The 15,646-nt window shown below is 46.6% G+C and overlaps 1 protein-coding gene across 1 annotated transcript in view; it reads left to right on the forward strand.

The window, feature by feature from the left end:
• Nucleotides 1-593, forward strand: part of LOC126996845 (uncharacterized) — a 1,341-nt gene extending 748 nt beyond the window's left edge. The window contains exons 1-2 of the mRNA XM_050857764.1: nt 1-101; nt 174-593. The exon at nt 1-101 is cut by the window's left edge and continues 748 nt beyond it. Coding sequence (XP_050713721.1) covers nt 1-101; nt 174-533 — 461 coding nt within the window. The 3' untranslated portion in view covers nt 534-593. The remainder of the gene's footprint in view (nt 102-173) is intronic.
• Nucleotides 594-15,646: the final 15,053 nt, after the last annotated feature.

A 15,646-nucleotide genomic window follows, 5' to 3' on the forward strand; every position in this document is an offset into this window, starting at 1 on the left:
CATGGGAAACTCCCGAAGAAGACTCAGATGTGAGTGCATGGGAAACTCCCGAAGAAGACTCAGATGTGAGTGCATGGGAAACTCCCGAAGAAGACTCAGATGTGAGTGCATGGAAAACTCCCGAAGAAGACTCAGATGTGAGTGCATGGAAAACTCCCGAAGAAGGCACAGAGGAGAGTGTAGGTGACTCAGGCGAGGAGAGTGGACTTGACACTGCTGAAGACACAGATAGGGAGAGTGAATGTGAGTCTGAGGACGGAGACTCCGAGAAGTGTGAACGGGAGACTCCCGGAGACTCGGATGAGAGTGGATGGGAGACTCTTGAAGAAGACGCAGAGGAGGAGGCTGGGCGGGGCAATGCTGGAGGCAAAGAGGAGCGTGGCGGCGGCCGCGGCTTCCTGGCGAGGCTGGGGGCGGCGTGGCGGCACAACCGCCTCGCCCTGCTACTGGCCGCCGCTGCGGTCTTGGTCTCGCGGGTGCCACTCGCTGACCCTGACGAGTGGCGGTGGGGCGGCGGCGGCGGGGGGCTGTGAGGGGCGTGAGGCGTAAGGAGAGAGCCCCAAGACTGTGTTACTGTTGCATTTTTCATTCTTAATTACAACTCTTTATCTATTATCCTACCGGTACAACTTTTCTACGCACGTACAAACACAATGGGAAGTAGTTGTAGTAGTAGTAGCAGTAGTAGTATGGGTGGGTTGATGGGGTGGCAAGGAGGTGGTGATGGGGTTGGAAGGCGTAACTTGATAGGGGTTTAATTTTGATGTGACGAGTGGTTGAATGGTTAGAGGGTTGGTGGGCTTGTCAGTGGTTTCACGTGGTGGGTTGACGTGGTGGCTGGGAGGTTGTGATGTGGCTGGAAGAAGTACGTTAATATGTGTCTCATTTTGAGGTGACGGGAGTTTAGAGGTTTGGAATAGTTGAGAGGGTTACAGAGTTGGGTTAAGAAATGGTCCCAGTCAAATTGATGGGATTTTAGGCTGGTAGGAGTTTGGACATGACATTCCAAGGGATTTGGGCTGATAAAAGCTTCATTAAAGTTGACCTGACAGTGTAAGTTGATTTTTAGTTTGGCATTATATTGGTAGTAGTGTTATTAGACGAAGGGGGGAGTCAGAGTCAAGTTGATTGGAGAATAATGAATTTACAGGAGATTTGGGCAGACAAGAGCCAAAAGGTGACCTGACAGTGTAAGACTTTGCACCATATTGGCTGAAGGGTTGCTGGCAGGAGAGATGAAAGAAAATTAGGCTGAAGTACATGTTGTTGGGGGTTAAGTTCGGCAGAAAGTTAGACATGATTGACAGGAGATTTAGACAATTAAGTTTAGCCTGATAACAGCATGTGTTAGGAAGGCGTTGGAATCAGATCAATCACAGAAGGATTGCGTGTGTCGCGTGAAGGTTAAGAAGAGCTGCTCCGATGGGGCTTTAGGTTAAGAACAGCCAACGAGACTCCAAATAAGACGAAAAGATATCAAGTGTGTTTTGTTATTTAGTTAGCAGGAAAACGAATGGACGTAAGACTAAAAATCTTCGTTAACACTACTTCAAACAACAACTACAATAATAACAACAACAGCAACAACAGCTTCTCACCTCCCTCCTCCGCCACCTCAGAGTAATGATACATTGCTCTTCATCCTCCTTTTCCTTCCCCTTCCCTCCCTTCCCCATCTCTCCCCCTCCACCCCCCTCCCCCTTCCCCAGCCATCAACTTCCACCTCTCTCCTCCCTTCCTTCTCTCCGTCCCTCTGCCCCTGCCTTGCTCTCCCATCCTCTCTCCTCTCTTTCGTTTCCTCTCCTCCTCCTCCTCCTCCTCCGCCTCATTCCTCCCTTCTTTCCATCGCCTCATTTTTCACAGCTTGGTCAGTCATAAATTCCGCGAGGCGAGGCAGTGGAGGTCACGGGGTCAAAAGGCACGTGTTTATTATTATTATTATTATTATTATTATTATTATTATTATTATTATTATTATTATTATTATTATTATTATTATTATTATTATTATTATTATTATTATTATTATTATTATTATTATAATTATTAGAGTTGTTGTAAAGATCGTTTTATCCCCAATATTTAAGTTTTGTTTTCCTTATTTTTTCTTTCACATTTTTTTTTTATCCATCTATATCTAGATTTATCTTTATCGGTCTATCTTCCTTTTAACAATATTATCCTTTGGTCTGTTTTTGCGTTGCCTTTACTATTTTTGTCATTATTATTATACTTATTTATCCACTTATTTATGTATTTATTAATTCATTTATTAGTTAGCTCGTTAATTACCTAGTTATATAATTACTCCGTCAACCATTTACCAATCTCCTCATGACAGCATTCCTCACACGTACAGAGGCAGCGAGCGGCGGACGAGGAGAGCATCTTGAGGGGGTTAGTGGAGGGGAGACAGACGGGGCAGCCTCACACCTCACACCTGCTCTCCCTCCCTCCCTCTCTCCCTCCGTGATGCAGTGTTTCGGCGCCACACAGACACGCTGCTTCGGCCGGGTAAGTACTTGAGGCTCTGTTCTGTTCTGTCCCGTGCTTCTAAAGGCTGCGGCAGGAAGGTTGAGGGTGGACCGTTGCTGTGCGGAGGTAAAGGATGAAAGGAAGGATTGGTTATAGCGGTAACAGTGGTTGCTGTCGTGCAGAAGTAGATGTTGTAGTAATAGCCATGGTGGTTGTGGTGGTAGGAATCGTAGAGTTGTGTTGTTCTTTTTGATGTTAGCTTTTCTGCCAGCCTCGGTCCACACAAGGCTGCATGTACCCAAGATGTTTCTACCTCCAAAGATCTCGCCTGTACCCCAGCCTCCAGGATGCCATACCCGTTGTCCCTGGAACAGCTTGACAGGCCCAGTACCTATAACTTTTTCACCAGCATGACTGAGCCTGTTATCGGCGTCTGGTGTCTTAAGACAAAGGGGGGAGGCGAAGAGATGAAAGGGAATAGGGAAAAGAGCAAATATGAAGGGGCAGTATATAGGGAAGATTCAGTTAGAGGAAGGTGATAAAGGGTTTAACTTATGTTATCGAAAGACACTGTTAAAAGAGAGAGGGGGGGGGGGGAGATTGCTCCCTCTTGCACGAGGGAGCACGGGCCTTTGCCAAAGGCGACCCGTAGCAGGGAGCCGACAGACCGACTCTATCGGCGATCAAAATCTAGCCGACCAAGTCGGTCTGTCGACGAGGACTGGCGTGTCTCTGTTAGAAGAGAGATTAGCTTAGAGAAGTTATATTAGAAAAGTTATTAGCACGCAGAGGTAATGAATGTTGAAAGCTGAAGAAGGTGAAGAAGAGAAGGAAGGAAAACAAAACTGCGATGGGAGGGAAGGAGAATAAAAGTTCAGACAAAGGACTGGAGGAAAAAACAATAAGAGAAAAAAAAAATTAGAAAAATGGACAAAAAGCACGAAGTAATGAAAAAAAAAAGAAAAAAGGCAAGACGAGATGGCAGGAGACTAATAGTTATGAAAAAGGACTGAAGGAAGAACTATAACTGAGAAGAAAAAGAGCAAAAGAGAAAGGTGAAAGAGGACAAAAAACACGAAGTAAAAGAAAACAAAAAGTAACACGAAATAAAAGAAAAAGGCAGAGCTAGCCAGTGAGCCACACGCCCACACCACACGCCCACACCACACGCCAGAACCATGCCGCCAGCGAGGGTGTGGAACATGAACCACAGTGATCCATCACAAACCAGTACGATCCCAAAACCTTCCCTGCTCGATAAACACACTAACTCTGATACCCGTGTTTGCCATTACAGTGTCTCCGTACTCTCTGGCTGGCTCTGAGGGAACCTGAAGTGCGTGTTGGGCACTTAAATATTATAGGAGCGCCTCTTAAGCCTTTTTCTGCTCCTTAAGTGCCGCCCATGTCGAGAGTTGGAACCTAAATAACGACTGACGGATCCCACGCGTGATTCTGATCCTCGGCACGCGATAACGTCATGAACAGCACTTACTTGTACCCATGTCTCGGCCACGATCTTTTGAGTAGCAGTAGTAGTAGTAATAGCAGTCAGGGAAGTAGTAGCAGTAGTGGCAGGCTAAGGGCACGCGATAACGTCATGAACAGCACTTATTTGTACCCAATGTACCCATATCTCGGACACAACCTTTCGAACAGTCGTAGTAATAGCAGTTAGAGGGGCAGTAACAGTAGCAGAAGTAGTAGTAATAATAGTAGTGGTGGTAATTATAGAGAAGCACGAGCATGTGAAGGGCAAGAATGGTCGCGGCGAGGGGGAGTAATAACGCGCGGGCAGGGCAGGAAAGAGCTCCCCCGCCAGGCCACGTCAGCGATGCCCCGCAGCTGCCGGAGAGTGATATTCCCGCGATGGAGAGGAAGAGGAGGAGGGGTGAAGGAATGGGAAGGGGAGAGGGAAGAGAAGGAAGGAAAGGATGAGGAGGAGCAAAAAAGGACTGCAAGGAGATGGCTGAAGGGAGGAGAAGGAATATAAAATGAGTGAGATACAGGGAAGTCAAACCACAAAACATGACAAAGGTCGAGTTAAAAATATAAATAAAGGGTAAAATAAAACACACAATGAGTTTAGGGAGCAAAGGAAGGAAAGGAGAGACGTAAGGGAAAAAAAAAGGAGCGTGGAAAAAATCCTAAAATGTCGATGAATCTTTGAGAAACAGATGAATGAGGAAGAGGAGAAGGAGGAGGAGGAAGAGAAGGAGGAGGAGGAAGAGAAGGAGCAAGAGGAAAAGAGAAAGGAGGGGAAAGGAATCGGAGAGGAGATGGAAGATTAAAATAAAAAGGTAAAAAATAGGAAATGGGGCATATGAAGAAGGAAAGGAGGAAAAGAAAGAGGAAGAGGAGAAGGAGAAGGAGAATGAGGAGGAGGTTTAGGAGGAGGTGTGTGTGTGTATATGTGTGTGTGTGTGTGTGTGTGTGTGTGTGTGTGTGTGTGTGTGTGTGTGTGTGTGTGTGTGTAATATCTAGAAACGCAGCCCACCCCTGGTTTGACTCCTCTCTCTCTTCCTCTCTCTCTCTCTCTCTCTCTCTCTCTCTCTCTCTTCCTCCTTCCTTCTCTCCTCTCTCTTCCTCTCTCTCCCTCTTCCCCTTCTGCTCATCCTCCTTCCCTCCCTCCCTTCCTCTTTCTTGAAAAGCACTCAGGAGGAAAAGAAAGTGAGGAGGGAAGAGAGAAAGATTAGAAGAAAGGAAGAAGAGAGAGAGAGAGAGAGAGAGAGAGAGAGAGAGAGAGAGAGAGAGAGAGAGAGAGAGAGAGAGAGAGAGAGAGAGAGAGAGAGAGAGAGAGAGAGAGAGAGAGAGAGAGAGAGAGAGAGAGAGAGAGAGAGAGAGAGAGAAAAACTGCGACTTGAAACTGCATAGTGAAGAGGATCAAATTTTATGTGAACTCCAACAAAAGGACACTCAAGTTGCACCTGACCTGGTGTGTGTGTGTGTGGGCGTGCAAGTCTGTGGGCGTGTAGGTGTGCGGGCGTGAAGGTGTGTGAGTGTATAGGTGTGGACTCTTGACATCTGGCTGCTCACGGCTTCCCAGGTGGCTCCGACAGGTGAGAAAAACTGATTACTCTGCCAGTTATGCGAGGCCTTGAGGAGGGAAAGAGTGTGCGGAGATAGTGATAGGAGGAGGTGGAGGACAAGGCCGGAGGAGGAGTGAAAAGGATCGAGAGCAAGATAAATACTGTGGAAGAGAATGGGGAGAGGAGTATGTTGAAGAGATATAAGAAAATGTCTAAAGAAGAGGAATGTGAATGACGAAGAGAAAAATTATATATTAGGGATGAAAGAGAACGAAAAAGAGTAAAAGTAGCAGGAAGAAGGGAAGGAGGAGAGGGAAAAGACGTTATAGGCAAAATTACAGGAGGTGGTGAAGGAGGAGGAAGACGAAAAGGAGTAAGAAGAGGAGGAAGAGGAGGAGGAGGACGAGGAAGAAGAGGAGGAGGAGGAGGAGGAGGAGAGCTTTAAGTGGATTCCAGTTAACTGGATTGGAGGTGAGTCAGGTGATGTCGGCAGGTGAGAAGAGGGAGGATAAGCAGGTGCATAACTCATTTTCACTGTTACATCTACACGTTTATACGTATATACACATACTGTACTGTACATACACGCACACCTATAGTCCAGCTCAGCCAAACGTGCGGCTGTGACGTAGGTCTTTAGGGAATAAGCGGGAGTACAGTGTTGCCACGTTTTTAACTCCACGTTGGTTCTCTCTCTCTCTCTCTCTTCCTTAAATTCAACCAGATGTATTATGTTATAAAACAGAAATTGTGGGAAATTATACGAATAAAAAATCTCTCCACCTGTGTGGATGCCGGGAGTGTCTGGTTGGTGGCCGGGAGTGTCTGGGTGGTGGCCGGGAGTGTTACCGCCAAAGAATTTGATTTTTTTTTCATACTTATGTCAGCTTATTTTAACGTACATTTCTTCACGATATAATCTAAATATAATTGTGAAACTACTTACCCATCTCAAAACGTAAGGGAAACTCAATAATAAATATAGCATATATTTAGCAACACTGTAAAATATATATGCCACGTTTCTTTATATGCTCATCAATTTCATATCCATAATAAGTTAACTGTTCTTTCATACGTTATAATACTAAGATTAGATGTGTATAAATACTGGCTGATCATATTTGCCATGGTTTTACTTTTATTAGAAAATTTCTACACCGATGGCTAGGAGACGCGCGACGAAGCTGTACAAGGGCTCCCGTACACTGAACCCGCCCACAACCGCACGTTTAGTTGAGTCCGACTATGCCAACAATAGTCGGCGCAAGTGAAAGTGGCGCGACTTGCCGCAGACTTAAACACACAAATATTAGTTAAAAAATTTAGAATATGATCACTTACCACGTCCTGGCAGTGTGCAAGCATCCCCCTAAGCTCACTGCACTCACCAAGTCGGGTGGGAAGGGAACTGACGAGGCTTTGCAGTGTGGCAGGATTAATTTTCTGCCATGCCCTCTTTACCGCCGGCTGGAGGAGGGTTATCGATGAGGTAACCGTGCGGAGGTGAGTAGTACCGATAACTTTCGCAATCTTCGTTTTAAATTCGCCCAAAGATTTTCTATTGGATTCAAATCAGATGAGCTACCTAGTTAATCACTGAGTCACATCTATGGCTGTGTGGCATAGTTCTCCACTGTGCTGGCACTGTCCCATCACTGCGCCACTTGACATCGCCCCACTGTCTGTATTTCTTAGCTAAAATAACTCTTTTTCTCCCGTCACGTTCTGTCAGCTCTGGTTTTGGCACCGGTCGGTAAGAGGTACTTCAGTTCGTCATGGATATAATGTTGCACTTTATGTTATCTAGCAAGACCATGTAATCTGGGATTACTTTGTTGTATTTTTTGTTGTTATATTTATTTTTGCCGCGAATTAATCTCTAGTTAACGTCTCATGACATTTATAGTTCGTTGATTAATTTGCTTTGCTTTGCCAGGACGTTTTTTGTGTCGTGGTAGTGAGACGCCGCCACCCGGCGCTGTGCTGTTCTCACTGGACCTTCCGTATTATGTGACCAAATTGATTTCAGCTGTGGAGAGTAAAGGGTTTTTAGCCGGACAAGTAGACGCCTATCGGTTGCCTACTGATCTGGGCTCATATTTGAAAGCTGGTGGCTGGACAAAGGGAGAGAATATGTCTCTATCAAATGTTCTCAAATTTTTGGAATTTTTTGTATACATGGCTGTCATCAAGGGCCAGTTTCGAAAAAGTTCATTATCCCTAGCCTACGGCCCGCTGACAAGTTGCACGACTTCATGCTTAAAATAAAAACTAAGATGGAGGAGAAAGACGGAGCGCCAGTCCCCGCTGTAGCCTCTGTCGACCAGAAGGCCGCTAATGTTAGCGCGTCCTCATCAGTGGTGGCGGCCACCACCGAAAAGCCTAAGCGCCACTGTTCGTACTGTCAGCGCGACGGTCATACGGTTGACTATTGTGTAAAACGTCAGCGGGATCGCAAGGCTAATAGGGAGAAGGGAGGCTCGCCGATGTCAGGCAAATCTGCTTCTCAGAAGACCCCGGCCGCTTCAAAAATTCGAGCCGCGGGCTACCACATTGGCAAGTTCTGTTTTGTCCACGGTACTGGTAGACACACCACAGAGGAGTGTTTCTCTGTGCTACAGTTAAAGAAAGAGCGAGCAGGAAAGTTCGTGAAGGGGTTGGGGGAAGCCGAGCGCCCCTCCAAAACCGACCCAGGGTAGCAACCCGTGGGGGGGAGGAAATCGAGACTGCAGTGCAGGCTGACAATAGTAGCTTGTATGAATCTGTTGTGGCCGCGTGCAGTCAGCCTGAAATTATGGCGCTTAAAGTCAAGCTGGGTCCGCTACAAGCGTCATTTGCGGTCGACACCGGCGCGGCGGTTAATGTGTTGCCTGAAAGGACATACTTAGCTTTGAAACGCGCGTCGCGGGGAGGCCGCTACCAGCTACGACCCTCGGACCTGAGCCTTTGCGGTGTCACCGCCGACAGGCTTAACATCCTGGGGTTGGTGAGTTTGCCAGTGAGTTTGGGACGAAACACCCCTGTCATGCGTTTGATTTTTAAGTGACGTCAAACTTTTCCCTGCCGTCTGACGGTCTTCTTGGGTTGTCGTCACTGAGGTCTAACCGCATGGTAATACTTCCAGATAGTAATACAGTAAGGTTTCAAGGGAGGTGTTTCAAGGCCATGGATCAACCTGTGCGCCTCGCTTCTCCCTGGGAAAAAAAAGAAATACCCATCAAGGGTCGGGAAAGTGTTTCTCCTGAGTCGGTAGTGCATACCGTGCCGACTCTTTCCACGGTGCCGGTGCATGGCGCGGGCACCACCTCACTTCATGGTCAACCACCAACACCAGCTGACGTTTGCAGGGGATGGAAAAATGTCAATGCGATAGTCGTGGGGAATCACGAAATCCCTCAACGAACCGCAATGCACGTCCCCGTGTCAGTCCCTAACGCCAACGTAGGTTGTGACATCTGCCTAGAAGGGCCTAGTCGTGTCAACACGCTAGCGATAGAGTCCACCCTTAACACGGTGCGCGAGGTAGGTAGCTTTAGTGGTTAATGCCACTGGCGGTCCAGTTCAACTCAGAAATGGAGTCATTTTGGGTCGCGCTTTAGAGTTTGACGGACAGGTGTCCCCAGACCCTATAGAGTTAAAGCGGCCTTGCGTCGGCGCAGTGGGTCAACCCGCCGCCGGCGATACATCTTGTCAGGCCTCATCTGTCGATTCTTTAGTCAAAGTGGTCGATTATCCCGAGCTTAAGGGCCCGCTTCTGAAGCTTTTACATCAGTATCGTGATGTCATTGCCCTGCCCGGTGAACCTTTAGGTGCGACTGCTACGACAGAACACAACATTAGGGTTAAACCCGACAACAAACCGGTGTACATTCCTGCATACAGACTCCCACACAGTCAAAGGCAGGTTGTAGATGAACAGATTAAAGATATGTTGGACCAGGGTGTTATTCAGCATTCCCGATCTCCGTGGAACTCGCCCTTGTTTCTGGTCCCTAAAAAGGACGGAAGTTTCAGGCCTGTCATCGATTTTAGGAAAGTAAATGAGGTGACTGAGGATGATAGGTACCCTCTGCCTGTTTTAGGTGACTTGTTAATGTCCCTGGGGCAAGGGAATACTATTTTCAGTAGTCTTGACCTTTTAAGTGGGTACTGGCAGGTGCCGATGGCAGCTGAATCCAGAGAGATTACAGCCTTCAGGACCCCTAGCGGTCATTTTGAATGGTTAGGAATGCCATTCGGCCTCAAAACCGCACCCATTACTTTTCAGAGGATGATCAACACATTGTTCTCAGACATGATAGGCAAAGAAGTCTATGCATATTTAGATGATTTAATCATCTGCAGCAAGGATGGCGCCAGTCACCTAGCTAAACTAGAAGCGGTTCTGCTTAAACTCAGAGGCGCTGGCCTTAAGGGCAAGCTGACTAAATGTGAATTTTTAAAGGCGAAAATCACCTTTTTAAGCCACACTGTTGATGGAGATGGTATCCACACGATGGACGATAAAATATCGACCATAAAGAATTTTCCGCAACCCCAAACCGTCGGAAACGTTCGGTCTTTCCTTGGGTTGTCCGGCTACTATAGGCCTTTCATACAAGGTTTTACCAAAATCGCTTCGCCTCTAACGCAACTTTTAAAGAAAGAGGTACCTTTTCATTGGAATGCCCCACAACACAAGAGTTTTACAGACTTGAAGTCAGCGTTAGTCAACGCTCCAGCCTTGGCATTCCCGGACTACAACGTCCCTTTTACACTTTATACAGATGCCTCAGCCCTGGGTCTTGGTGCTGTTTTGATGCAACCGGACGCTCGCGGTAAAAATCGCGCTATTGCCGGAGCCCCCTGCATGTTCCCTGAATGATGAATATTCCTGGAAAATGTTGTAAAAATGTGCAAACCATCTGGGACCTTGCTTGTGTGTGTGTATGTGTGTGTGTGTGTGTGTGTGTGTGTGTGTGTGTGTGTGTGTGTGTGTGTGTGTGTGTGTGTGTGTGTGTGTTGCTTTCGGTACTTAAATTTGATTGCACGTTCACTCTGTTTATATATTACAGTTCCATAAGTAGAATAGTATTAGTGGTATTAGCATCAGTATTAGTAGTATTAGTAGTAGTAGTATTGGAACCCCTATCGCTCATATCATTTGTTCTCTCTGTGTGTGCAGATTTTTGGTTCTTGCCTTTTTTGTTGTTGTAAATATTATTGTTGTTGTTGTTGTTTTATTGTCACGTACATTTTATATTCCCTGAAGCTCCCGTCGGTGTTTGTGTGTTGAGAGAGAGAGAGAGAGAGAGAGAGAGAGAGAGAGAGAGAGAGAGAGAGAGAGAGAGAGAGAGAGAGAGAGAGAGAGAGAGAGAGAGAGAGAGAGAGAGAGAGAGAGAGAGAGAGAGAGAGAGAGAGAGAGAGAGAGAGAGAGAGAGAGAGAGAGAGAGAGAGAGAGAGAAGCTTGTGGTAATTGATATCGGCATTTACATCCGATGTGCAGGAACATTGGAGGGTTGTAGTAACAAACGTAACGGGACTGAAAGAGAAGAGTGGCGGAAGTAAGAAGACGCGCACTCGGTAATCATCAAACGCGCAGTGCTTGCGACATCATAATTAATTGAGTTCCGTTGTTCTAGGTTGCTTAGTTTTTGCACAATTGGGAAATAAAAGTTCGGACCGTCTGAGTTTGCACCGTCTTTTGTTATTTTGTTACTTATACGTCGGATTAAAGTGCTAACCACACCTAACCTATTGTCTATAGACGCTCAAACTATAGCGCAATGGTCTTCCCAGTGGCTGCTGTAGTTGTTGAGATATAGGAGGTGGTCCCAGACTTGCCGATACGAAATTTGGACTTAAGTCAACTGGCAAGGCCCGCGACGCAGTCTTCAGCGTTCAGGTCTGCCAGGGTGTCTGTATGTGAGAATGAAAACTCAAAGGAAAGTAAACCCAACCCTCAACACTACTCTGTACACTTGATAACCCACAGTACTTCACAAGTGTCCTCAGCCTAACATGAAAAAAAAATCCCTTTTCTATAAAAGGAGTGAAGAAACTTTTTATAACATTTGGAGAATAATTTGCACCAAGACAACTTATTTTAACTTTATTGATATAGGAAAATATCTTTGACAGGTTGAGAAGGATACATTGAGCTGGATGATCAGATTTTTCATCATCTGGCAGGAATTTATTTGGTCCCTTATTACAAAATAACATTTGAGTCAAATGCATTAGGCAGTTTATAAAGTTAAATTTATTGGATGAATAAAAAGAGGTAAAAAAGCCATTACCTAATATGAAAAGTAGTCCATATAATTCCTCAAGCTTCAGCCTATCAAGCAAACAATTTTGAAACACACACAGAGGCACCAGCGGGTCCACTGAAGGCCCAGTAAAACATTGAGGCACCAGCGGGTCCACTGAAGGCCCAGTAAAACATTGAGGCACCAGCGGGTCCGCTAAAGGCCCTGTAAAACATTGAGGCACCAGCGGGTCCACTGAAGGCCCAGTAAAACATTGAGGCACCAGCGGGTCCACTGAAGGCCCAGTAAAACATTGAGGCACCAGCGGGTCCACTGAAGGCCCAGTAAAACATTGAGGCACCAAAGGGTCCACTGAAGGCCCAGTAAAACATTGAGGCACCAGCGGGTCCACTGAAGGCCCAGTAAAACACTGAGGCACCAGCGGGTCCACTGAAGGCCCAGTAAAACACTGAGGCACCAGCGGGTCCACTGAAGGCCCAGTAAAACACTGAGGCACCAGCGGGTCCACTGAAGGCCCAGTAAATCACTGAGGCACCAGCGGGTCCACTGAAGGCCCAGTAAAACACTGAGGCACCAGCGGGTCCACTGAAGGCCCAGTAAAACATTGAGGCACCAGCGGGTCCACTGAAGGCCCAGTAAAACATTGAGGCACCAGCGGGTCCACTGAAGGCCCAGTAAAACATTGAGGCACCAGCGGGTCCACTGAAGGCCCAGTAAAACATTGAGGCACCAGCGGGTCCACTGAAGGCCCAGTAAAACATTGAGGCACCAGCGGGTCCACTGAAGGCCCAGTAAAACACTGAGGCACCAGCGGGTCCACTGAAGGCCCAGTAAAACATTGAGGCACCAGCGGGTCCACTGAAGGCCCAGTAAAACACTGAGGCACCAGCGGGTCCACTGAAGGCCCAGTAAAACATGCTGCAGAGGCCACTTAGACAAGTGAGATCGACGGTTAGATACTTTATCACATTATTCCGCCGTGGATCACACACACCCTGCCTGCTGCTGCTCCTCCCTTGCCAGACACACACACTGAAGTCCTAGAAAGAAAATCTACCCTCAGGCACGTTGTTCACGGCAGAGAAGTCGTACGCCTGGCCACTGGTGGGCTGCTCACCGGGGCCTCCTCCTCGGAACACTTCTTGATGATATCCATCCAGGGCCTTCTCGTACACGGCCTCGTTGTCGTGGTGCTGCAGTCCTCAGTCTTGTCCAGTCCGCCACACTCCTCAGTGGCCCAGGCGGTCCACCTCGTTGATCTCGGCAGTCTGAGAAGATGAACACATTAATAACCCTTTGCTGGGTGAATATTAATGAGCCATGTTAACCTAATACTTTTGGTGACTGTTTTACACTCCCACTGGTATGACACACAAATAACATGCATGCAGGAAGCGGTCCGAGTGGGGCATCACCTCACTGGGTCTTATTGTGTCTTCTAAGACAATAATGAATGAATGACTAAGGAATTTATGTTAAGATACATGTCCTCAGACCTGAGAATTGAACTCTAGCCTTTACATTACTTTATTAGTTCCTCGTAATTCAAAGTACCCATCCTTCAAACACCTTCCAGCAGCCAACAAGTTATAACCCTGTTCACTATCACTGCCTCCGTCACCGTATTGTGTAACAGCTTTGGCCTTCCACCTGGTGCCGCCTTTTCATGCCTGCTCAAGAAAGACCTGTGTATCTACACTCAGCAATACATTCATTATGATGCAGTGATGCTACAGGACTGAAGATACTGAAGACAATTTGTTCTGATGATCAATGTATTTTTCCTTTCTCTTATAAGCATTAGTTTACTGTCCACTTTGTGCTTTAGGTTTGAAGTGAAGAAAGAATACATCACTGAATGGTAGAGCACCCCATTATAAAATGTAAGAAACATCCTCGTGAACTTACCTCTGTGTCTGGTCTAATGAGTTCCAGAAGAGGTTGTACAATGCCAGCCTTAATGACGAAGTCTCTGAGTTTGGGGCCATCGCCAGCAGTGTTTCCCGGCGCCCACACGGCTTGCTCTGCATGCCACGTTGGTGTGCGGCGAGCGGAGCAGCTTGATGAACGACACGACAGCACCCGAGGCTGTTGGGGAGGCAAACACCGTGGATTACATGGAGGAACAAACTTCAAACTAAAACACTTGTTCATACAACATAAAAACAAAGATTGCGTCAAGAAGCGACACCCTTTTCTACCTCCTTCTTTTCATCTTAGGACTTTCTGTTCTCCTCCACGTTTTTCAACCCGAGCAGGAACAGCAGGAACAATACAACTCAGGGCTGGATGCCACAATTTTTTTTTCAACAAAGGAGGCAGCTCAAGGGCACACAAAAAATAAAACAATAATAAAAAAAAGCCCGCTACTCGCTTCCCTAAAAAGAAACAAAAGAGGTGGCCGAAAACAAGATCAAATACAGGAGGAGAGATGTCCTGATACCCTCCTCTTGAAAGAGTTCAAGTCGTAGGCAGGAGGAAATACAGATGAAGGAAGATTGTTAAAGAGTTTACCAGCGTGAGGGATGAAAGAATGAAGACGCTGGTTAACTCTTGCATAAGGGATTTGGACAGTATAGGGATGAGCTAGAATAGAAAACCGAGTGCACCGGGGTCGCTGGAGGGGGAGAGGCATCCAGTTAGCAGGTTCAGAAGAGCAGTCAGCTTAGAAATATCGATAGAAAAGAGAAAGAGATGCAACATGGCGGGGAAATTAAGAGATAAAAGACTGTCAGTAAGAGGAGGAGAGCTGATGAGACGAAGAGCCTTAGCCTCCACTCTGTCCAGAAGAGCTGTGTGAGCCCCCACACATGAGATGCATACTCCATACGAGGGCGGACAAGGCCCCTGTATATGGACAGCAACTGTGCAGGGGAGAAGAACTGGCGGAGACGGTACAGAACGCCCAGCCTCGAGGAAGCTGATTTAGTAAGAGATGAGATATGAAGTTTCCAGTTGAGATTTTGAGTTAAGGAGAGACCGAGGATGTTTAGTGTTGAGGAAGGTGATACCTGGGTGTTGTCTAAGAATAGGGGATAGTTGTTTGGAAGATTGTGTCGAGTGGAAAGGTGGAGAAACTGTGTTTTTGAGGCGGTGAAGGACACCAGGTTCTTCTTGCCCCAATCGGAAATAATAGTAAGGTCTGAGGCTAAGCGTTCTGCAGCCTCCAACCTTGAGTCGTTAAGTTCCTGTAGGGTGGGTCTTCTATTAAAAGAAGTTGAGTAATGCAGAGTGGAATCATCGGCGTAGGAATGGATAGGACAGTTCGTTTTGGAAAGAAGATCATCAATGAACAACAGAAAAAGAGTGGGAGATAGGACAGAACCCTGTGAGACACCACTGTTAATAGATTTAGGGGAAGAACAGTGACCGTCTACCACGGCAGAAATAGAACGGTCAGAAAGGAAACTGGAGATAAAGGTACAGAGAAAAGGATATAAACCGTAGGAGGGTAGTTTGGAAAGCAAAGATTTGTGCCAGACCCAATCAAAAGCTTTTGATATGTTTAGCGCAATAGCAAAAGTTTCACCGAAACGGCTATGAGAGGATTATCAAGAGTCAGTTAAGAAGGCTAGGAGATCACCAACAGAACACCTTCCGGAACCCATACTGGCGATCAGATAGAAGGTCAGAAGGGGAAAGATGCTTTTGAATCTTCCGGTTAAGGATTGATTCAAAAGCTTTAGATAGACGGGAAAGTAAAGCTATAGGACGGTAGTTTGAAGGATTGAATCGGTCACCCTTCTTAGGCACAGGCTGTATGAAAGCGTACTTTCAGCAGGAAGAACATGTAAATGTTGATAGGCAGAGACGAAAGAGTTTGATCAGGCAGGGTGTCAGTACGGAAGCACAGTTTTTAAGGACAATAGGAGGCACTCCATCAGGTCC

This window comes from Eriocheir sinensis, chromosome 1 (assembly GCF_024679095.1).
Source record: "Eriocheir sinensis breed Jianghai 21 chromosome 1, ASM2467909v1, whole genome shotgun sequence".
Taxonomy (NCBI): Eukaryota; Metazoa; Arthropoda; class Malacostraca; order Decapoda; family Varunidae; genus Eriocheir; species Eriocheir sinensis.